The following is a 24,322-nucleotide window of genomic DNA, read 5'->3' as shown; positions in this document are numbered from 1 at the left end:
CCTAGGACTGGATACAGTTTTTGAGCAGTGTATATATATATATGTATACACATACAGTGTATGTATATATATATATAGTGCTGTCCTGCAGCTGGTTACTGGGCATTCATCAACACTGACTTTTTTAGTAATTTAATTTAATACAAGCAACAAACATCCAATACCTTTGAGTACATCTGAAAGAATTACAGTCAATTTTGGAGGCTGTGAAGAGTTGGACATACATTGGGAATTTCCTTGTTTTGCTTTTTTCTTTTTGCTGACACCAATCTCAGCTAACCAACACGGTTACCCATTCATTCTTTTTAACGTCTAGGTTAGTTTGTATGGAAGAAAAAAATCATGGCATGCATCTTCTCTATGTCTACAGTAGTTGCCAAACAAATTATGATAGAATCAAAAAAGGGTGAAAGGGGCCTCAGGTGGTTGCATGGACCAGTTACTTACTTCAAGGAGGACTATCTTTGAAGTTAAATCCAGCCTAAAAGTTTCTTTGCACCTCGTTCGGCCGTGTTTTTAGTGTCTCTGTACTTGAGTATCTCCATGGATGGAGGTTCCACAGCTGTTCTAATGGCTGGACCACCCTGATGGTTTAACTGAACAAACAGACAAAATGCCTAATACTTATCATAATTTCCTTTGTTGCAGCCCGTATCTGTTGCCTCTTTTTGTCTGAGTGTGTATCCCTGAGAATAGTCTGGCTCTGTTTTTTCTTCTGTTAGGTAGTGGAAGACGTCTCGTCAGTGCCCAATTCATCAGTCCCCAGTAATGCTGCATGCAGTTATTCATCCCAGATTCTGGACTTCGGCATTGTTGAAATTCATGAGGTTCCTGTCAGCCCATTTCTTGAGCTTATCAAGGTCCCTGTGAGTGAGGAACTGGCTTCGAATGTGTCAAATGCTAGCCCCAAGCTGATGTTTTGTTGCTCAACTTGCTGAGGGTGTGTTCCATCTTACTGCTGATGCAGGTGAAAATAGGCCCCAGCTTCAACTGCTAAAAAGTGTCACTTGTAGCTGTCTTCTAATGGAACTTCACACCAGTGATCATAGTCAATGAAGAACAGTGGTACTGCTAGTTTTAGATCCATTTTGTAAGCTGTGTATGAAACAGTATATATGACTTAGGTACAAGGATATCATGGGAGACCAAAGAACTGTGTTAAAGTCAAGGTAATAGGAATCCACTCATCTGCAGATACAGGAATCAATCAGGTTGATGAGCATAATTTGCTGTTCAAAAATCCATGCTGGCTGTTCACAGTAATGTTTTTGTCCTTCAGGTTGCTTGGACTTGGCTTCCAGGGGCCCAAGGTGAGGTTAACCCACTTTTATTTCCCCAAATCCACCTTTTTGTCTTCTCTGAAAAAGTGTGACATTCACCTTCCAGTCACCAGGAGCCTTACCTGATTCCTTGACCTCTTGAAGATGATAAAGTAACTTTGGAAAGGCATTGACCAGCTCCCTTAGCACTCTCAAATTCCATCTTGTCCCATGGACTTGAATATTTCCAATACGCAGGTGTGCTTCTTGCCTTATTCTTCTGATGTCCTCCAGGCTCTGCCACTATGTATAGGGATCTGGGAAGCCTGAGATGAAACCTTGTTGGTAAATAGCAAGGCAAAGAAGGCCTCAAGTCCTTCAACCATTTCTGTGCGCTCTGCCTCTATGTTCCTTGTGCCATGGAACAGCAGACCCATAATTTTATGGGCTTTTCTTTCACAGCTTTTGTTGAAGAAGCCCTTCATATGCTTTGTTGATGTTAACTTCAGGTGAACTTCGGCTTTTCCTAATTCTGTCTCTGCATGTTCAGGCAGTGTCTCTATTCATTCTGAGAAGCCCATCCTTTCTTCTACTTTCCATGTACTTCCTTTTCACATTTGAGCTCAGGGGGCACTTGTTCATCCACACTGTTTTTTCTGCTTGACTTGCTATGCATTGGAGTGAACTCGTCCTTGTTCTGGAGAGGTTGTCCTTGAAGATGTACCAGGTTTTCTGGGTTCTTTTGCTCTTTCAGAGCAGCCTCTCATGAGATCCTGCCAAGCAGATCCCTGAAGAAGCTGAAATCCCTGTTCTTGCAGTCCAGAATTTTGATTTCTCTTGTGTACTTCTTTCAGGATCTTAAACTCCACCATCTAAAACTCATTTGAGCTAACGATGCCATTGATGTTCACATGCCTTATCAGTTCTTCATGTTTCGATGAGTAACTCCAGCTGAGTGTCTCCTTTATTCAGTTTCTTATTCACCCATCAAGAAACTGTTCTCAAAACATTCCAGAAATCTCTGGGATTGCTTGTAGCATACCACTTGTCCTTCCAACATGTTTGAAATCTCCTGTGAGAGCTAAGGGCTCTGATTGTGGGATATCCTAGGTATATAATGAATTTTTCATCTTTTTCCACTTTCTGATGAGGTGGACTGTAGCAGATGTCCACCTCAGTGTCCTCTTTGACCCTACTCCTCTTCTTCTACCCACAAGCTGTTGACTGGCTTGTAACCCACTCCAAAGAAAAGCTTAAGGCATTCAGGGTGTTCCTTTACAAAGACTGCAACTCCCTCTTCTTCCCATCCTTGGCCTGGCCTACTTGAAGATGCTATAGCTGTCCTTCACAGCACTCCTTTCTGTGCTGTCCCACATGCCGCATCTCTGTAGTCCGTGTGAAGTCGGTTCTCTGACTGCGTGGACTTCTAATTCCTTCTGCTTGTTCCCTGTGCTTCATGGCTTTGGGTAGAGGCATTTAAGATGCCTCTCAGTTGTGCTGCCTTTGAGGGGAATGCAAGAGTTTTGCCTTCATGCTGTCACCTGGATGTTTTCTCATGGCTCCTTGTGCTGTGACGTCTTTTCAGGCTTTGGTTACTGTCCCCCCAAAATCCTGTCTTAGTCATCCTTGTTAGATTAGCAAGTCTGATGGAAATGATACTGCTATTCTGCTTCAGCAGATGGATCTTACCACTTCCCACTTTGTTCCTTTTTTACCTTTAGTATTGACCCCTGGAGTACACTGCTAGTTACTGGCATCCAGCTAGACTTTGCAGCACTGATCACTACCTCTGGGCCTGGCTGCTGAGCCAGTTTTCAATCCACCAAGCTTTTCCATCCACCAGCCTATATTACTCCTATTTTCTCTAGGTGGAAGTATCTTGTGTTGCCTGCCTTTTACTTCCCCTGTGCATATTCTTATACATTCTGATCAAGTCACCGCTCAGGCTTCTTTTAGGATAACAGTTTGTGTTCTTAAGGTCTGTTGCTGTTGTAAGTTGTTTGGTTTTTGTTTTTTTTTTTCCAAGGTCTTGAAATTTTGTTTATGGCTCCTTACCAGTTATTGTTCAGCTTCTTTTAACTCTTGTCACCAGAACTGTCTGCTCCAGTATCACTCTCACCAATATCTTTGAAGGAAACCACCTCAGTACTAACGCACAGTTCTTCACTATTGAATCCCTACGTCTGAGGTGTGCCTTCAGAGCTTATGTTGAATTACTTATCTATCATGACTCCTTTTCAGCTGATAATTTCTGGGATACAGTATTCCTGTTCTGTAGGTGTGAACAGTAGTCTTTGTTCCCAGTGTGTAGGTTTTGTTTGGCTGTACTAAAATGCATTTTGTTTTGAATGAGTGCAGTTTACAAAATCAATTTCCTCATGCTTATCGTTATTTACTGTTCTGCTTTTGTCATCATTAGATTTTTTTCTGAATTGATTTCTCTCTTCTGCTAATCACTAATCATGTAAATGTTGAAGAGTATGCGTGTAACCTTTTCTTTGTGATACATCACCAGAATCCCCCTCTATCCCATATTGACAAATGCTTACTTGACTGTCATCACTTTGTGTCTCATGGACAATTGATTTTCTGAGATGCTTCAACTTTGTACCTCTTAATCCATTTCACATGTACTTTATTAACGCAATGCTAATTCTATTGTGGTGTCCTTTGGAAGTAAATCAAACACCATTAAAGAGATAAATTATAGTACATCTGCCTTTCTGAACCAAACTTGTAATCCTATCAGAAAATGAACTTCATGTGTGGTTGATAATTGTCCTATATAAAAACATATTGACTGATGTTAATTACATTCCTGTCCTTAAATTCTTGATCGCATAAAGTTCCTGTCAGTATTTCTGTGTTTTTGTGTTTTTTTTTTTTCTTCTCCTTAGGTTAATGTTAGAGTGATGCATACAAATAGTTGTATAGATCATCCTGGTTTGCTTGTTTAACTATTTCAGGGAAAATTAGCATTTTTGTAGATAGGTGAATCTCAGTCTTTTGAGGCAGCTTCCGGTTCTGTGAAGTCCAGCAAGCAACAGATCTTTTTACCTCTAGATACATCAAGTACAAGTAGTCATTGTATGAATGAATGTTCTTGAGTTTTAATGGCCTATCAAGGATTTCATTGCTAACAAACCCAGAGGTAGTTTTTGATTTGCTACCAGACTGCTTCTGCACTCTTCCAAAATACAGGGAAAGTTAAATTTCTATTTTATTGTGCTCTAAAGATTTTTTTTCATGTTACATTCTTAGTAATAGATGGCTTAATTTTTCGTATCAGGGTTATACTTCAGAAAAGATTTATGTTGATAGCTGTCTGTTTTCAGTCTTCATTTCTTATACATGTATTTTATGTATTCCACCAACTTAAAATGTGCTTGTCATTTTCCTTACCTTACGAAAAAGGACTGTCTTGCAGCAACAAGAATATAGTTGATTGGTACTGCTCTTTTACTCATATAAAATCAGGTCGTAAAACCAGTTGCTAAGTAGTCAGTCTTCTACTCCAGTCATTTAATTTTTCTTTACCTGTCATAATGAAATTCAGAATTTCTTTCAGACAAACAATTTCTTATATGAAGTATTCTCTTTTCCAAAAAATACTTGTCCTAGAAACAACATGTATGTCTACCACAAACTCAAAGCAGTGACACTATAGCAGCATTTTTTTTTCTGTCAGACAGTAAGCTCTCAAGAAGCTGTAGTTAGAAAGCTCACCTGCGCCATGCTAACTTCTGTATTGACCTTTTGACTTTATAGGCTCTGTAGGTCTTATTGGCAGGTAACCTTTAAAAAGAAGAAAGGAAAAAAAAAAAAGCAATAGTGTATATTTGAAGGATCATACTCTACCTCCTGATATTGCACTGTTTGTCCTTCCTGAATGAGGTTTACTAAACACAATTTTTAGTAAATTATGCTGATAGTTACATGCATATATTGGTAAAATAAATTCTGTGCAATTACGATGTCCTATTTATTGTACTTGCTGTGTTGGATCACCTTTGTATAAGCAACAGAAAAATTTCTTTCCAATTCTGAGATTTTTTTAGTTAAGGAGTTTGAGTTTTATTTATTTATTATACTTATCCAGGAGCTTTAGTAGCGTAAAATCCAGCTGGTTACTTTAGTTAGGTTAAAGAAACCCCTGGATGTCATCTGGACCAGCCGTTTCACTCAAAGCAGATCCAACCTTGATGTCAGATCAAGCTGCTTTGATCCAATAGATGAAATGTGAAATATCTTCAAAAGAGAGGTTCTACAACTTGTCTGGGCAAAACCGCCATGGGTGCAAACAGGTCAATTTTGTGTGCCCTTTCTTCCTGTTCTTAACATGGCCCTATTTGTCCTGAGTAGCCATACAACCAGTTCCAGATGGTCCTGTCCACCTCCTGTGATAAAGCAGTAGTACTGACTGGCTTTACATCAGTCCATTTGAAAATACTTTTAATAATGTGTTTTATTTAATCTCTTTCTATCCATACTCATTGATGTGACTTATCTATATATTTGTGTAGATGGTTTGGATATATATCTGGGACCTTTCAGTTTGAGGCTGAGCAAGAACAGCAGCCAGTTGATTGTACCGACATGGTCCTTAGTATTTTCTTTGCCACTGGTGCTGTGGCTCCTATTATGTCCTAGAAAAAAAATAATAAAATTTAAAGAAGACACCTTTCTGTTGTTGCTCTCTGCAAGTCCTTTTCCCCTTTCTTTTTTCATACAAACATCAGAGCAATTTTTAATAAAGTTTGCCATGAATTACATTGGTGTAAGTTTTGAAAACTTTGTTTTAAAAAGCTTTGAAACATTGCCATATTTCGATGTCTGGCCTGCCATTTTGCATGGTAAAGCTGCCTTCTAGGTGAAAATTTAAGCTAAAATGGATTAGCATTCTTCAAGATTAAGGAAAATTTAATTTATTATTTTTTTTAATCTTAAACTAATCCGTAACACCTCTTCTGAGATGCTGTTGATCTTCTCTGGCGTCACTTGGGTGTCCTCGTGGACACCACATAGAACACGAGTAAGCAGTGTGCCCTTGTTGCTACGAGGGCTGGTGGTATTCTTGGCTGCACAAGGCAAGGTATTGCCAGCAGGTCAGAAGAGGTAGGTACTCCTTCCCCTCTTCTCAGCATTGGTGAGACCACCAGTGGAGTGCTGCGTCCAGTTCTAGGCTCCCCCCTCCCAGTACATGAAAGATCTGTGATGAAGGAACTGGAGCACCTCTCTTGGGAGGAGAGGAGGAGGGGGCTGGGACAGCTCAGCTTGGAGAAGAGGAGGCTCAGGGGGATCTCATCAATGTCTGTAAATGCCTGAAGGGAGGGAGCAAGGAGGACAGAGCCAGGCTCTTTTCAGTGCTGCCCAGTGCCAGGACAAGAGGCACGGGGCACAAACTGGAGCCCAGGAGGCTCCCTCTGAGCACCAGGTAGCCCTTCTGTGCTGTGTGGGTGATGGAGCGCTGGCACAGGCTGCCCAGGGAGCTGTGGGGTCTCCTCCTTGGAGATCTTCAGAAGCCGCCTGGACATGGCCCTGGGCAGCCTGCTCTGGGTGTCCCTCCCTGGGCAGGGCTTGGAGCAGGTGGCCTCCAAAGCACCCTGCCAACCTCAGCCAAAACCAGGCACGTCAACCTAGATTATTGCGTGCTTTCTGGTCTTCATAGCAAGTAGCAGTGACACCCACCTGAAAAAAAATATTGATAGAAAATGTTTAATCTGTCTTTCAGAAATTCTATCTCCCTCTGGCCTCTTGCCACAGTCTTTGGTCTATGTCTGGAAAGTGTGCCATTTATGGAGATTGTCCCTCGAAAGACGTTTGCTACTTACATGGAGAATGATATGGCATTGAGTATGAGAACCTGCCAAAGAAGACAGTCTCTCCTAAAGAAGTGGAGAACTTTGCAGTCCGACTGTAGTGGGAAAGGCGAATAAAGTCAAAGCTGGGGGGAAATAGAACGAGGGCTGTCATTCTGAAAATAGGCAGGTCTAAGAAGGTTTGACAGAGAACTAAGAGGACTGCAGGAAAGGGTTGGGGGAAGTTGTTGGAAGTAGTTATAAAAATGGATGGGTAGCTGAGGGGAGGCTAAAGAAGAAGCCTAACCATCCCAGAACACTTACCAAAGGGTTTTTTGAGACTTTTGAGTGTCCTGTTTGATGCTCTGTTTAATTAAATAAAGGAAACAGGAAGAAAACAGAAACAATTAACAGGGTGTTAAGCAGGGCAGCATGGTTGTGGTTTTTTTTTCCCTTAGGATAAGGTATGCTACAGTTGTATTTTAATTACTCCAAAGTGTTACAAAACCAGAAGTTGTGGTTGAAACATGCATCTTGATACATGAACCAGCCAAGTGAGCACCGGCAAACAACTACGTTTATGCAGAGTTGTGGTCACCTGAAGAAGAACGGGAAATGGGAAAATCCAGTGTGATTTAAATCAGCTTAATTGTAGGCCACAAGCATGAAAATGCTTTAATTATAATCACTTGCTTATTGCATGATAGTGCAGTAAAGCAGTGTTAGAGCTGTTCAGGTGACCTTGCAATACCTGAAATACAGCTGCTATGGCTTGACTATGAGGAAGAGTTTGTTTCATCCTTGTTTGTCTTTTCTGTAGGTTGTCTTTTGCTGTCCCTGTAGAAATACATCCAAAATGCTAATTTTATAAACCTTTAAGAAAAAAAATTAGCATGTTCTTTTAGCAGTAGGTCCTTGCAAATGTTCAAGTTCAGCAAGATTCATTGTCAGAATTCTAGGCTTTAGGAACAAGTTTCAGGCCCTTGATCAGCAAATGAGTGTCTGTCTTAGGATGTCATAGAGTTTTGCAGAACTAGGTCCTAGAAAAGGAAATCACTTGTTTAAAATTTACATGGAACAGGAGCTAAGTGTGCTTTTTTTTTTAAATACTAATGGCTGTTTAAAAAAAAAAAAGAAGAAGAAGAAGAAGCAAGTATTAATAAATTATTTACTCAGAGGCTCAGAGGGTGGTGTGGTGAGACACTAGCACAGGCTGCCCAGAGAAGCTGTGGATGCCCCATCCCTTGGGGTGCTCAAGGCCAGGCTGGGTGGGGCTTTGGGCAGCCTGGGCTGGTGGGAGGTGTCCCTGCCCAGGGCAGGGCAGGTGGGTAGGATCGGGTGATCGTTAAGGTCCCTTCCAACCCAAACCATTCTGTGATACGAAGTATGATTGAAAGGATGGGTATAGGTGAGCAAAGACTAGAACTGGAACTTGGTAGATGCAGAGGAAAGTGAAAGCAAAGAAGCAGAATTGAGTGGGATTAGCTAAATTAGAATATTCAAACTGGGAATACATTGGATAAGCTCTTGGTTGGGCAGGTAGGCTTGAAATAGCATGAAGATGTGTGAAGATGAAGATAGGCCTGTGAAAGTTTGGACAGGAAAAGCAATTTTATTTGAGAGTGATTGATTTGATTAAAAAAAAAGTGTAAAATCTTAAGTTTTTGCTTGCCTCTGCTATTGACAAACACTGGGCAAAATGCATGGCTTGCAGAGAAGGAGGAAATTCACTGTTATTATGGGTTATTCCCTGCAGTTTGAGCAGCAAAATCTGTGCATTCCCTTAAGTCCTATTTTGAAGGATGGGCCGAAGGACGAATGCTTAAAAAAACAAACAAACAAAAAAAATCCTGGATTTATTACTGCCTGCTGAAGTTTGGTCCAAATTGTTTGTCTGATGTTATCCCATTTTCTTCCTTCAATAGATAGCAGCCTGCGGGTTGGATAGTGCTCACTAGGTGAGAAAGCAGCCTGTTCTGGTTTCCTGACGTTGTTTAGTGGGTGTCCTTTACCATACTGCATGCACTCTCCACAACTTTGCATAGAATTATTTATTTTTCTCAGGGGTTTGCTGTGGCACACTTCACTGCAGTGCTGAGTGGCTCTTAACATCTCTTTAAGAGCCACGCAAAGTGAGGGGACAATTATTTTTATTTCTCAGAGAAACAGGGCATGGAGGAATGAATATCAAATGTATTCAGAACTTTGGGTGCCCAATCTGTGATGCAAAGGACCAGATTTTCAGAGTATGTATCAGTGCCCGAAGCACAGCTTTCAGCTTGCAGTTGGATGTACTCAAACGTCAGCTGGGTAGACCTTCAAATTTCAGCAAAATCAGCCTGATTTCTCTGGTGACCATTGCTTAAGAGTCCTTCCAGTAAAGCTGAAGTGACTTGTCCACAGGGAGCAGACAAGGGAGGCAAGGAGAATCTCCGTAGCAGGGGCAAAAGTACTTTTCAGCTCTCTGGGGCAGGATTTAGTTGCCTTTACCACTTCATTTTCATTATTTCATTTTACTATATAGTCTCCAGTGGTTACAGTACACACGGATACAGCAGTGGTCTTGTTCACTTTGCAAGCCTGTTTTATCCTACTGGCAACCCAGTCCTTTAATGAGAACCGAAATAAAGACGTGGTCCTTAACTGTAAGTTGACACATGATTTGTATGTACAGGGAATCGAAATGAGGATTACGCTGGCTTCTGATTGCACGCTTCTTGCAGCTTAATGTATTTTTCATGTACTCTGTGTATGTGAACATTCACCGTATGTTCATTGCTAAAGGGTGCTACCGGATGTTATAGGAGCGATGTGCATCCATCTGATGACAGAATTTGGCCTGTGTAGAGATTTAACTTGTTTTTATTAATGGTATCATGAAAATTAAGCTCTCAGCCATTCAGTCGGTTCACTGTAGCATGATAAATGCTTCAGCACAGAACTCACGCATCAGTAATACATAGCAAATTTATCTTTAAGTTTAATTAGTAACATGTACTATGCTGTTCCCAGCAATTTTTTTCTTAAGCAGAATTATTTCTATATTTGTAAGATTTCTGAAATACGTGGTTTTAATGTGGTTTCTTGTAGTCTTAATAAAAGCCTATATTGTAACATTAAGATTCTTACAATTATAAAGAAAATAAGTTAAAAAATCATAGTTTATTAAATATATAATACTATTGATAGGCAAGTGTTTTAATATAGTAAGTATTTTCTTAGAAATTGCCCGGTTTGGTCATTTTAAGAGTGTTTTTTTTTCTTTTCAAGCAGTTGCTCCCTCTGCTTTTGGATTTTGCTCATGACTTGACTTCAGCTTCCATGGTTTGCTAATGCTGCCAGTGAGGGAACTGGAGCACTCAATAGTTTATAGTTTCCTTAATTATCTGCTCTTCAACAGCTGCTAATATTATTTAAGGAAAAAAAAAAAGAAAAGCAAAAAGTGCCATCTCATCTCTAGGTCCGCTGCGGACAGAAGCCGCCAAGGCGACTGTAGCTACCCTGCCTGCGCGGCGCTGCCTTCCTCCTTCCCTCTCTCTCACTTTCAGTTTTCAGTGTAATGAAGAGCAGGAGAACAATATTCTGTAATTAAGGATTCCATTAAGTTGAAGAAAAGAGCAAATGGAGTTGTTTGTTCTCCTAGCTGCAAAAATTTGGCTGGGGTGGGGGTTAGTGGTAGTAGCGTGGAAAGGGAGAGGTGGGTGGAGAGACTAAGTCAGGGCTGTTTGTTGAATATACTGTTAAGGACTGTTACCATCCTAATTAATCAAGTTAGAAATTACAGCTGTAGTCGGTTTCCCCCCAATTCTTGTTATCAATTTTCTTCTCTTTTGAGACAAAGCAAATATAAATTTTGTGTTCATTTGTCATTCGTTCTTTGACTTCAGCATCTCTGAAAATAACAATGTAGCACAAAAGACCAGTATTTACCTAGTTGTAATGTGGGTTGCCATGGTGTTTTGCAAATTATTGCAATTATGTTCACCATGCGAGTCGCCCTTGGTAACTGGCGAAAAAACTGATAATCCTGTTTTGAACAAAAGGTCAAATTGCTGAATAGAAAGTCTTGATTAACTAAAAGATGTACAAAGTGGAATTATTTCCTACCATTCAGAAATAGTTCTTGATCGGGTTTGGGGGAGGGGGTGAGTAAGTACATCTGATTACTGAAGTACAAAGCATTGAAAGGATGTTGTCTTGAGCCTTTCATGTAGTCTTAATGGTGGCTTTTTTGTCAAATTTACCCATTTGCGGCATTGAAAGAGGCAGCTGCATTTAAGCTTGAGAGATGGTGCTTTTTCAAGAGTTCAGTGCATGGAAAGTTCTCAGCAGTATCTGCAGTTTACTATTAGACCTTCGGCTATTAAAACTGATGTGCTGCATTTGAGCCCATAGCTCTCGGTGCTTGTAAAACCCTCTGACTGATGATCTAATAAAGTGCTCTTACCGGACAATCTCTGATCAGATACTTTAGAAAAAATAAAAAAAAAAAAATAACCACAGCTCTGAAAAGGCTGGGGACAGAAACAAATGGCTCCACTGAAAAGTTTGCTTTTGCAGTCTGCGCTGGAAATATTAGTAAATACAACTTGTTTTTCATGTTAAGTACTTTAAAGGTCCACAGCATTGTGCCAGAAATCCTTTTTATTTACATGTCCAGCAGTAAAAATTAATCAGGGACGATGAAAAACGTTCATAGCCTTAACAATTATATAAACAGATAGAACGTTCTTTTTCTCGTCGTACTCAAAACCCTGCGATGGATTTCCTGCACTTTATTGCTGTATTCCTCTTTCCTAATTTTTTCCTCTTTGAGGGGGTGGGCTGGGGGAAGAGATGAAGAGCAGGAAGGGTTTTTCATTTTTAATTATTTGGCTTTTTGTTTTTAAATAGCTACCTGGAAATTAATTCTTAAAACTTTGGAGAGCCTGTGTGAGAGCAGCATGAAAGCAAAGTAAACCTGAGCAAGTTTGTGGGTTTCCATTCTGCATCACCTAGCAACCCCCCGGCTCAGCCAGTTCCCTTGTCTGCCCTCAGTCCTGTTTGCAGACCATTCAAACTGCTCGTCGAAACCATGAAAGATATTCAGTTTCATTAGTGCCATTCTCAAGGAGAAAATAATTAAACTTAAATGAACAAACATTGCTTAGTGATGCTTTAAACTTTCCTAGTTTAAGGTGACCAGGCTGTTGAGACCATTTTCTCTGTCATTACCTCCTATTCTGTTGAGCCCCTCTAAACTCATTTATGTATGTCAGCTCATTATTATTTTTAAAGTTTTCACAACTGTATTAACTCTTTCAGTATTCCAGAGGTGTTCAAACCATGTTGCAAAGGTAAATGTTTCACATAAAGTCTTTTTATGTACTTGGAATGTATAATAGAGTCAACAGATCTTACTGTTATTGCCGGGTACAAGGGTACATGGTTAAAGTCAGATATTCCTTGCATATGGTCTGTGTTATGTCTGGCATCAGTGAACTTCCTGTAAAATGGTTCTGCATGGGGGAAAATTTCAAAGACAGCATGTATCTTTGAGGGGAGAGGGTGGAATAGTGAAAGATGGGGGGGGAGTTGAGAGTTTGCAGCTTTCTGCCCAAAGTAGAGGCACGGATCTGAAGAAATCTTCAGTTCTTACTGTTTGTGTTTTGCTAGATTCTTTAGCAAGCAATACATGGATGGACTGTATGAGCTCTTTGTGCTTTGTTGACAGTTGACAGACAAAGCAAAATTATTTGTGAAGCAAGGTACTGTACTTAGTTGTGACCTGTTACAGCCTAAGAATGTGGCTTGCTTTGAGTTGTGTGAATAGGGAGAATATTTCACAGAATAGACTTGAGTATCCTTGTAGTGGTTTTAGATGTCCGTACAGAAGTATGTAAGCCATCTTTCACTGATCTTTTTTCAATGTAGTTTTCCATATGTAGTCATTTTAAGTATTCCATCTCCCCGTTGCTTACTTGAAATCTAATTTAGCTGTTTTCATATTTTCCTAAGTAAAATAAAATAACTGGTAGTTGCCGGTTTTCTTTGAGGACAGTATGTCAGACTATGAGGACTTGTGCTCTACTTTACAGTGTTTTGGGTGTATATTTTGGTGCCCAGAACCTTATTTTACTGAAGATAAACAAGACCAAGGTATTGGCTTTGATGTGAAGTAAAGCAGAACATAGTTGCTAATTTAGTGTATAATGTACAACTGTTAAGGTTGGAATTTGTCTGCTTGTGGTGCTATTACATGTGTTTAAATGAGGGCCACTGTTTGCATCTAACCTATCATAAGGGTTTGGAGTGCTCCATTATCTTTTCAGCAGGCTGATGACAGAGCCAGGTCTTTGCACAAATGAGATCAATAAGTTTCAAATAACTTGTATGAAATGACATATGACTGTACATTTGAAGATGTCTTATTAAAAATTGATTTTTTTTAAAGCAACATGTAAAACTCTTACAGTGACCTACAAGATATTTTTCAGTTCTGTCTTGGTTGATAATTTTGTTTAAAGCATTTTTTTACGTTAGTTTGAGCATTTGGGTTCTTCTTTGGGTGGTGGGGTACATTTCTTGCTTGTTCCATTATCTCCTACTTTGATATTTTTTCTGAGACTAATGATCAGACTGATATGACAGGTATTGCTGAGAGTAATATTATCTAGAGGTTAATGAAGTTTTCTTTCAGTCTTGGGTGTTTTCGTTCATTTTTTTTTTTTTCAGTTTTGGATGAGAAAGTAATTCCAGTTCTATTATTTTGGAATATCTAAATCACAAAATATCATTATTGGAAGTCTACAAACTTTCATTTTCAGTAGTATAGAAATAGGCATATGATTGTGGCTTACTTTGTGTCACAAGAGCGATACTTTACTGATAGTTTTTTTGTGGTAGCCAGTTTATAAAAGGGTGGTTACTATATGTGAGTAGTGAATAAATGTCTAGAAAGTATTCTTATGAGACAGAATTTTGTTGTAGGCTAAGTCCTCTGAATTTACATCAAATTTCCACAGTATTCAAAGGCAGCTAGGCTTGGGTCTTCTCTTTTGGTGTTTTGGATCTGAGCAGTTTGGTGTGAAAGGTAAGCTTCTCTTTTGTAAAGGCTGCCAGGAACCCACATCACTGCCTCTGTCATTCTAATATCGTCAGCTTTTTCAAGATAGAAGGACACCTCATGTTTTCCTGAGAAACTATTTCCTCTCTCATACTTTGTTTAAGGTAGCAAGTTAGTGAAGCTGCATTAATTGCAGTTTGACTGGTTGCTCTGGACTGTCACATCTGGTCTTTGAAGGGTATGGATCCCATTGACTCCAGTTGCCTTTCAGTCAGTTTGGGCTGGCAGCTTTCCAGTGGGAAGCTGAGGTGACAAGTGTGTCTCTGAGATCAGGAGGGTTCAGTAGATATTAGTTTGGAGAGGGTATCCTTCGCTCTTACCAGCAGTACAGTCTCATTGGGTGGTAAGGTGATCATTTGCCTTCCACTAGGAAGTTGTTGGCTAACGTGCTTCAATTTGATAACGTCCTTTAACTGGTTCCTGTGATAACAATGCTGGATATAACCAGCCATCTCCATGGTCTGTACTGCTTTGAAGTAGTACACTTTGAAAAGCAATTCATATCTCCTTGTTACTATTCTTTCATTTAAGAGACAGTTGTGTATTTTTCCTCAAAGATTGCTTCTATCCATTAATCAGCCTGGCTAATGCTTTCTCAGGCAAATGGTGAATTCAAGAGGAGCAGAATGAACCATCCAGGAAAGGCATTTCCTTTCTTTATGAGAGGTTTTTTTTATCCACTCCATCCCACAGCTGAATTCAGATCAGTTATATAGGCCAAAACTCAAGAAGCTCTGAAAATGAGGAAGTGCTTTGAAAAGAAATTGAAATCATATCTTCAACGTCCACTGAAGTGAGGCAGCATGAAATGGAGTGTGAAAAGCTGTGGTCCCTGTTTACTTTTTTCCTAAATTGGATGATCAGGTAGCATCAGACTCTCAAACTACTCATAGTGGGAAATAGAACCTATTTTTTCTGGATGAGGAACTAGGTATGATATATAACGTATAGGGAAAAAAAAAAGTCAAGTCAGCAGAGAGGAGTGAGTTGGTTTAAATAATAATAATAATAAGCTCCTTATATTTGCTTGTGATTCAGATAGTCATATACCACATTGGATCTTTGACAAGGTCTCTTAATGGACTACGACTAGTTTTATGTATAAATTTCAGGAACAAATTCCAGTCATTGAGAAACGAAAACTATTTGCATTGCTGCTTGGAATTGAAAACCAAATGCCCACAATACGTAACAGAACACCAGAGAACACTGAATAAGCATTCCCTGGGTAAAGTATTTAAGCTACAGGATAAATTCATAAAGGAACTGATGCAAATCTAAGTATATGCTGCAACATCTTTCCTTTCAGCTATAACAAGTTTGGCACTATGTTTAACATGGTACCTATCCCCATTAAAAGACAAAAGCTCTAGTCAGCCAGCGTCAATAATAAACTCTTGACCCAGCTCCTTTTATTAAATAATCTTTGAAGTCTCTATGGAAATATCAAGTGAATTTATTATTGGGAGATGATTAAATGTTACAGTGAGGACAGCAGTATAAAGCCTTAAAACAAGACATTCTCAAAGATCATCCTTTGTTTTTTTAGATTTGACTGTAGATATGCTAGATATATTCATTTTAAGAGATTTTTGACTTAAGTAAAAGATTCAGTTATGTCTAGCAGTTCAAGAGAATTTGCTTTTACATCTTGAAACTCTAGGATGAAATTCAGACAAATTTTTTCGCTAGTAAGGGATCTCTTGAACCTGACGTTAGGGCTTCTGACTTTCTACAGTTTGATCTCTGTGGTAAGGAAGTTTTTACATGTTAAAGTCAGGGAGGAAACTTCTAGTAATTTCTTGCTAAAGTTTTGACAAAGTTAAGTCTTGTGAAAGTGGGAAAGAAAGGTAGAATGCTTAGTGTATTAATAACAATGTCTAGCCATATACTACTTTGAGATCTAAATATGTCTAAACCTGTATGGGAAGAAGCTTTATAGACCCTGCAGATTTCCTTCAAAAATAGAAATGGTCAAGGTCTTACAGATACTGTTTTTTATTAGTTTTTGGAGTTTGGTATGCTTGAGGAATATCAAGTTTCCTCTCCTACTTTGAAGAATGCTGAAAAAGGTGCTGACCCAGAATTCTGCATCACCAATTGGTTCCAACTCCAACACTATCTGGTTTTTAGGGCTGGTTTGTATGACTTCTGTCAGTAGGGTCTGCTTTCCTTTTATCAAGGAGATCATTGATAGCAGAAACGTCAAAATAGGTAAGATCCTCCGCCTCGGAAGGTGCAGGTCCACCTTCTATTTGTAGCGCTAACTTCTGGAGAGCTAAAAAGTCCCTTTCCTCAGGGACGAGTTTGGCTGCTGCATGTCCTTATAAAGGCTTCTATTCTGATGGCGGTCATTTTGCAAAGGGGTGAGGAAGTAAAAGAAGCCTGATGGCTGATTTTCCAAATATGATTTTCTTCTGAGGTAGGATATTCTTTTTCCCTAAAATTTCTTTCTGACAAGATTACCTCCAAATGACACCTTACCTTTATGATGAATTTACTTGTTCTTTCTTTTACCTGCACGAACAGAGTGGTGCCCAAGAGGTTGCTTTTTAGTCATCATAGTGTGTTGTTTTCGTATGTTGATGCAGTCTTTCATAAGTTCAGGTAATTTAGTCTCAGAGTTGTTTTCATTAGCAGCTACAGCTTCCAAAGGAATGGCCATCTCTTCTCAAGCTGTCTAGGAGATGCATAGACCGGACTGGGTAAGATGTTTTACCGTACCACCTGTGTGGAGCCCTCCTGATCAAGCTGGACCCCACTGAGTCTATTTTGCTAGTTTCACAGATAAATGACTCCATCCGTAAGACTGATGAAACTATCTAATGAACTATCTGATGCATCTTTTTACTTGCTCTGGAAAGACAACGGGAATGAAGAAGCTAGCTGGGCAAGAGAAAGTATATGAAGCAGGCAGGTGACAGGGTAGCACAGGGAGCTTTAAAAAACAAACAAAAACACCTTGCTTTTTCTGTAGAGGAGAACAGTGTGATTCTGATTATGCCAATCCTAATCTTTCATCATTGAGTCTTCTGTCTTGAAAAGAGAATAAATATGTCTATGCCTTTCTTGTGTTTGGCAGCAATAGAATTGGTTTCTCTATTAGAGTGGTCTTCTGAGGTTTTTGGCAGTTAGACTTCTCCATGAAAAACTGTAGTGTGCCCTTAGGAACCTCAGTTATGCTGAGCTTCAGCTCACTAAGTAGGTATAGTTTCCCATGTGAAACCTTGTTTATTATTTCTGATACCATCCCTGAGCTGAGGGCTTTCATTTGGGGATTGTTGCAGGTACGTGTCACTCTAGTCTCTATAGTCTATGGAAATCCCAGAGTGTGACACTGGGTCCTCACAATGTCATTCAGATTTTCATTGCTGCTGTGATCTCACCAACACTATGCAAGTGCATTAGATTGATTCAGTGTTATTACTAGAGTATTTCTTTATTCTGAACTAGCAAAAAAGCAGCTTGGAAGTTAAAATTACTTTAATTGGGTTTCTGGAACTCAGAAACAGTTCAGAAAAACTTCCATGACTTTACAGTAGTTCATCTTGAACTGGATATTGATTCCACCTGTGGTATTTCAAGTGTAAATTGTGATGCAGTTCTTAAAAGATGTAGCTACTATTAATAGCCGAAACTTGTGCCAAAGAATGTGCAAACCAAGGTTTTGGCTCAAGTTCTAATTCCTGAGATGCTGTGTGCTACTAAAGAGCGTTTGTCTGTCTGTTCCCTGAAATGTTTGGATATTTATAGAAGACGCAGACAGGTGGAACATGGAGAAACTACTTGAGATGTACACAGGTTATGGCAAGGGGAACTGATAACTTCAGTGTCACTGAGTCAAGTCTACTGTTATGATGAGAAACTTCGTATAAAGTGTTTCATAAAGTCATCAATCTCTTAACATTGCATGGGGGTAACAAATTTGATAGTTCAGGCAGTAGAAAAATCCTGGGGGAACTTTGTCCTTCCAGGGAACCAGTGGAAGACAACTGGTTCCTTGTCCTTCTAGGGAAGCAAAGAGCCACTTTAACCAGATTTACCCTCTTGGGTAAATGCCCATGAGGGTAGACCATAATAATAGCAGAAAAATGTAGTTTGAAGATTCTGGTCTTGGAATTAGTGGAAACAAAATGCTTTTGTAGGAGTAGTTGAAAACCAGAGGTCAGTCTGAAGTCAAGGTGTCTTGATTAGTAACTCACAATGACACCCAAATAAGAAATTTCTCATTGTGTTGTCTAATATTCTGCCTTCTAAAAGCTGGTTTGCTGATCAGGAAGCTTGTGCTGGTTGACTGGGAAAGCTGGTCCAGGTTGTCTTTCCACACTTCCTTTCTGGGTTGGCTTGATCAGATAAGGTGGTATGTCCAGCTTTGCAGTGAGGAAGCTGCTGTGGATTTTGGATCTAGTTTTCTCCAGCTTGGATATCTTAGCCATCTGGAGATGGGACGTCATGTACCAAGATCCCATTTTCAAAAATCCACATTAAAACTGTCTTCAATGGAGACTGTAGAGAAGCAATCACTAATTACATTTTAAATTCAACTCCAAAGTGACTGATAGTGACCTGAATAATTTTCAGTGCTTGCAGCTTTCTCCTTTATACTACTGCATTTTTTCATTCTGTGTGAATTTAAAGCATCTTGGCCCCTGAGCATCCAGAGTATCTGAAGGCAGGAACGCATATACAGGGCTGAAGTGCTGTAGAGAAGCAAATCCAGTCCTCTACTGTAGCAGGCAACCAAGCTACATTGTGAAATGCAATTTGTAAGAACTATTAAGATAAAGCTCAGTAAATGTGTGTTGTTGACTCCTTCAACTTCTGTTTGAAAGGCTGTTCCAAAACCACTTGCCTCTGTATTTTGGGGTAATATTTATAATACTTGTTGATCAGTAGAATGAGAGAGGCTAATTCTCAAGAACAGACTTACAAAGAAAGAAAATTACTTTTGACTTGCAAATTTCTCCCCATTAGCTACAGTTTGTGGACATAGTACTCTTCAGGGATTTTCTTTTATAATGTGCATTTACTTCAGTTGTTGTTTTTTTTTTCCAGACTTTTTTTAAAATATATTTTAAAATGAGCTAAGCATTTATAGACAGAACGTTTGGAAATGCTAGTTGCTTTTTTTTTTTATCAACTTGCATTTTATTTCCCACAGTGTTGAGATACCAAGTAGAACAAAACTGAAGGTTTTCTATTATGATTTTGTTTGATCTATTGCAAATTAATTTACAGACTTAGCGATAGCTGCTGGGAAATGAGGGATTGGTTTTGTTTGGTCAGCGAAGATGATAGGCATGGATCAAATAAGGGTTAACAATAATGCACTTGAACAAATTGAATCAGAACATAATGCATGTATTGAACTTGATTGCAACATGCATGTCCATGGAAAAGTTTTTTGTTTGAAACAAATCAAGGCTATGGCTTAATTATCAAAGCAAAACAAGAGACATAAAGAGCTACATGTTTCTGATACTGCTTTTTTCAAAAATAGCTCCCTTCACACAGTTATCTACATGTTTAATTTCCATGCATAATAGCAACAGTTATTGTTGTCATTTGTTAAGAGAGATTAACAGATAGTAAGTACAAACAAACGCAAATAAGTCCTGAATAGAGAGGTGACAAAGAAAGAGAGACCTCTTTAATGTTAATTATAACTGGTAGGAAGTCTAGACAAATTACATTAACTGTTTTCTCTGTGAGTTGAAGGGACATTTAGTTAGTATCTACGTAACGGATACTGTTGCACGTTCAGTTTTGTGGACAACAACTTAGATCTCCATTTTTTAAATATAGTTTTTTGAGAAATATACTTTTCAGTGAAAGTTGTTTTTATCATTAGTCCTTAGTAGTTAAAAACAGGTGTAAGTTGTTGAACCTGAATGCTTATTTTTATCCCAAGCTATTGTTTTTAGTTTAAGCAGATTTCTTCAGTCTTGTTTCACCTTCTGTATTTTGTGATCAGCAACGTTCCCAGTGTTTTCTTGCACAGTGACTGCATTAGACTGAAGCAATTGCATAAAGAAACTTGCTTCAAATGTTATTATATAGTAGTAGTTTGGGTGGACCACCTCTCTATTCCCTTTTAAGATAATTGAAGCGGTACCTTGCAACTGGTGTAGTCCTTTGATTCTTATCATTAGCTAAAAATGCCAATAGGTGGCAGAAAATGCACTGTTACTTTTATCACGCAGTATTTCGCCGTTGCCTATTTCTGAGTATTCTGCTCAGCCGAAGTTGGGATGCTGCTCCCATCCCAGGCTTTGTTTTTTCAGTTGCACTTGAGTTCCCTAACTCTCATACCTTACAATCCAGCAGTTTTCATGCTTTATTTTTCTAGTATACTAAATTGTTTGAAGTTCAAATGTAGTCATTAAATATGTTTTGAAACATGAATGTTCTCTTTTTGTGCGCACAGAAGCTTTTCATAGTTACAGCTGAAACCCTCACAGAAACAGGAGGGTTTGGGACTGGGATAGGACACCCTCTGCACCTCCTCCTGCCTGGCTGTGTATTTTAAGACCCTCTTTGTGTCACACTGCTACCAGATGTTTCACAGGAAGGTATAGATACAAAGCAAATATGGCACAAATGGCTTTCCATGCAGACCATGTCCTTAGTCTCTCCTTAATGGAAGATAAGTGACTTGTTTTTCCAAAAATGTTTTTGTTTTCCCTCACAGTAGCACTAATGATATTCTTAGTACTCACATGAGTGAGCTTGTGAAGTTTTCAAGTCCCTTCCTTCACTAACTTTTCATGGCAATAAATTATTCTATATCTGTTTAAGTTATTAAGAAAATGTGAGGCAACTAATCAACACCTTCCTCTTATAGAAATAAATCTTAAGTCCATGTGCAAAACCAAAGCTAAATACTAGCTTTGTGACTTCAGGCTCATTTTTATGTCCACTCACTCCAAAAGACCTTGAGTCAGAGCCTGAAGTAGGACTTCCATGGTGAAACATCAGCTGAAGTCAGTCAGTCTTGTTGAACAGCGTCTATCTTCCTAATGTCACTTGTGAGATATTTGCCGTAAGTAATTTGTGAGAGACAAGGAGAATTGTACTAGGACTGCTAGTGCAACAGTTGTGCAGCAGACCAAAATTAAATTCATAGAAGATTTCTGAATCCTTGAAATTTTCTCACCTTGCAGTATTAAATATGTAATGATTTAGGTTGATAATCTGCATAACAATAAAACCCAAACATAGTGGTCTGTTATGGTGATCGTATTTTTTCCAGAAAGCTTGCTCTGACATAGATTATACACTTATTTTATTAAGAGAACCCTAGACATAGATTATACACTTATTTTATTAAGAGAACCCTAGATAATAGCTTGTCTCATCCCAAAATGTTAGGTGAGATGCTTTTTTCAACTTCCATTTACTCTAAACAGATCATAGGGTGAGTAGTTTAGGCTGAATATCAGGCTTCTAGATACCCAAAGTTGGGTGCAACAAACCCTAACTGCATGTATACTGGACTGTTTCTGACTCTTTGCAACTCTTTAGTCTTTAGAGCTGTTTTGTGTACTTCTGTGTCTGCATTACGGACTTGAGCACACATCTTTGGTAGTGCCATATACCTTGCTGTTGGCAGAATGTTCATGAAGTTACTCTAGTCTGCCCGCAAGGGCAGAAAAGCTCCTTTGTGCGAGAGCAGCAGGAAGTGTTTTGAAGCGCATGGCACTGAGTGTTGAGGATATGACATGGCTGGAGAAATGGTGAAAGAATTTATTTTTTAATTGGAAGAAGGGGGTAAAGATGACAAACACAAAAGGAGATGGTTATCTCCTTCTATCAGGTTATCTGATTGCTTAGAGAAAAAGCCGCAAAAACAAACAAAAAAAAATCCCTGTATACTTCAGCAAATGATAGGAAAGACTTTGACAAAAATTAAAAACTAAAAATCAACTTTTAAGAGAAGTAATAGTCAAGTCCCATTTTAAGTGTTCTCTAAAATGGAAAACTAAAGTTTATGTAACCTGCCACCTAAGTTCCAAAGCATTATAAATAAAGTAACTCAAATATCTAACTTCAAACTAACATACTGACATAATTGTATTAAATCAGGACACTGGATTGATTACTGAGGCCCAAAATACGGGTTCAGTTTGGTCCTTGACAGTGAGGAACGAAAACTTAAGTCACATCTAATTAACAAATTTGCTTTGTCAGCAAGCCCGAATCTCCACCAGCTGAAAGCCAGCAGGGTTGTGTAGCTGCAGCCTTGCCTTGCTGACTTCCCAGCGAAGATGGCGATAGAGGCTGTAGTGCTCTGAGGGAGGCTGTGGAAACTGAAAGGGTGGGAAACGTGACAGAAACTAGAAACCTCAGCTGCCATCATGGAGATTGGGGGGTAGAAGTCATTGCCAGGGTATAATGATACAGCTTGTTGCAGAACCGGTGAGCAGGGAAGCAAGCAGTTTTTTGAGTTGTCCTTCCTTTGGAATATTTCCATCAAAGTACCCAGAATCACTGTGTGTAGATTTCACTTCTTTGCAGGAGCAACAAAAGCAAAAGTTTGGAAATGCAGGCAAAAAATAGACTATTCAACTGTAGAAATATCCGATAATCTGAAATATGGAGCTAAGTAATGTTGACCCACTCAGGTTAGTAAAAGCAGGAACTGTTTGAGAGGAGTTGGAGGAAGACCTTCACGATACGAAGTTGACTTGTTAGATAACAATGGAAGATGAAATCCTCTGTCAGTGTCAAGAGATGTAGATGCTAAAAACCCAATCTTAATTTTGCATACAATGTGTGTCTTGACTATTACAACTTAAGAATGAAATTGTAATCTTTGGATAATAATAAATGTCTTTCTGGCAATGACTGCTCAGTGTTCAAATGTTCACTAGTGCTCCGGGCAAACAGAACTAGAGTAAAGAAAGGAGCAGAAAACAGATGGTATGTACCATCTTCTTTCTGTATAAATTCACGTTCTTCTGGCATCCTGAACACAGTGTTGTGCAGTGCTGGTTTCATCTCTCTCCCCATTTGTCCCATTTTCCCTTGCCCCCTTGTTCTAAAAAAAAAAAAAAAAAAAAAACACGCAAGAGCTTTAGAGAAGGGCAACAAAGATGTGGAGTGGTTTCCATGCAAGGAGCAACTAAATAAATTAGGACTGTGGTTTGGAAAAGAGTTTGATTGCAGGTGATGTGATGGAGGTCTGTAAAATCATGAGTGGCATGGAAAAGGTGAATGCAGAATGATTATTCCTACTCTCTCCTGATACAAGAACTAGAAGGCATTAGAAAATCTTTTTTTGGCGTGTTCAAGGGAAATAAGACACTTTTTTGTACAGTGCACAGTTATTCTGCAGGATGTTGTAGATGCTAAAAGTTTACATTGGTTCAAAGAGCACTTGAAATTCGGTGGGTTGGGAGCAGTAATGCATCCAGCACCACTGAATATATAGAGACACAGTGATTCAGGAGGTCCTTGTGCCATTCCCAAAAGTTGGGAGAATCTTCTGGAAAAAACAAACTTTATGCTTGCTCTTATGCTATTCCCTCGGCATCTGCTATTGGTGGTTTTTAGAGACAAGGTATGGCGCCGGTTTAACCTGTGGTTGGACCTGGTGCAGAAGGTGTTCTTGGGTACTTATGGATCCCAGAAATGTTCATTCTTCTGTACTTGTAAGAGAGGCCTTTTGCGTTGTTTCCTTGAGCTGACACAGATCAAGCAGGCTCATATATTATATCATTTTAAGGCAGCAAAAGTTTAGTTTTTGTTGAAGTCTCAATGGCTTCATTTTGAAGGAAGGAAGGCAGGAAGGAAGGCTGGTTGGCTGACTGGCTTCTGGCTGTCATCAGTAAGCCTAAAAATTAAAACTTTTCTACCCTTCAGAAGAGCAAGCAAGGAAATTATACTTTACTTTAAAATTTAAATCGGGGTGTCTTGTTGTCTGGTCTGCATAGTTGTATAGAATAATTCTGTTACATGGTAATATTGTCTGAACTGGAGAACAGCGGAGGTTTCAGTACATTTCAAGGAAGGGATGACTGAAGTGTGCAGAATGTGGGATTTGAAGCAAGAGGAATTTAATTTAGTTATTCACCATTGATAGTGTTGCCTTCAACAAGACCTTCATCTCTTTATATGTGCTTTTTGGATCTCAGGGCCATATGAGCTTCACAGAAGAC

The 24,322-nt window shown here is 39.1% G+C and overlaps 1 protein-coding gene across 12 annotated transcripts in view; it reads left to right on the top strand.

The window, feature by feature from the left end:
- The window catches only part of POLA1 (DNA polymerase alpha 1, catalytic subunit), a 203,792-nt gene that overhangs the window by 110,487 nt on the left and 68,983 nt on the right, over positions 1-24,322 (top strand). The window contains exon 35 of one of the 12 annotated variants that reach the window (XM_066980546.1): positions 723-4,125. The exons of the other annotated variants lie outside the window; for them this stretch is intronic. Coding sequence (XP_066836647.1) covers positions 723-938 — 216 coding nt within the window. The 3' untranslated portion in view covers positions 939-4,125. Of the gene's footprint in view, positions 1-722; positions 4,126-24,322 lie in introns of those variants that run through there. 12 annotated transcript variants of the gene reach the window in all.

This window comes from Anser cygnoides, chromosome 1, assembly GCF_040182565.1.
Source record: "Anser cygnoides isolate HZ-2024a breed goose chromosome 1, Taihu_goose_T2T_genome, whole genome shotgun sequence".
Classification (NCBI taxonomy): Eukaryota; Metazoa; Chordata; class Aves; order Anseriformes; family Anatidae; genus Anser; species Anser cygnoides.
This window is presented reverse-complemented; position numbering and strand designations above follow the sequence as displayed.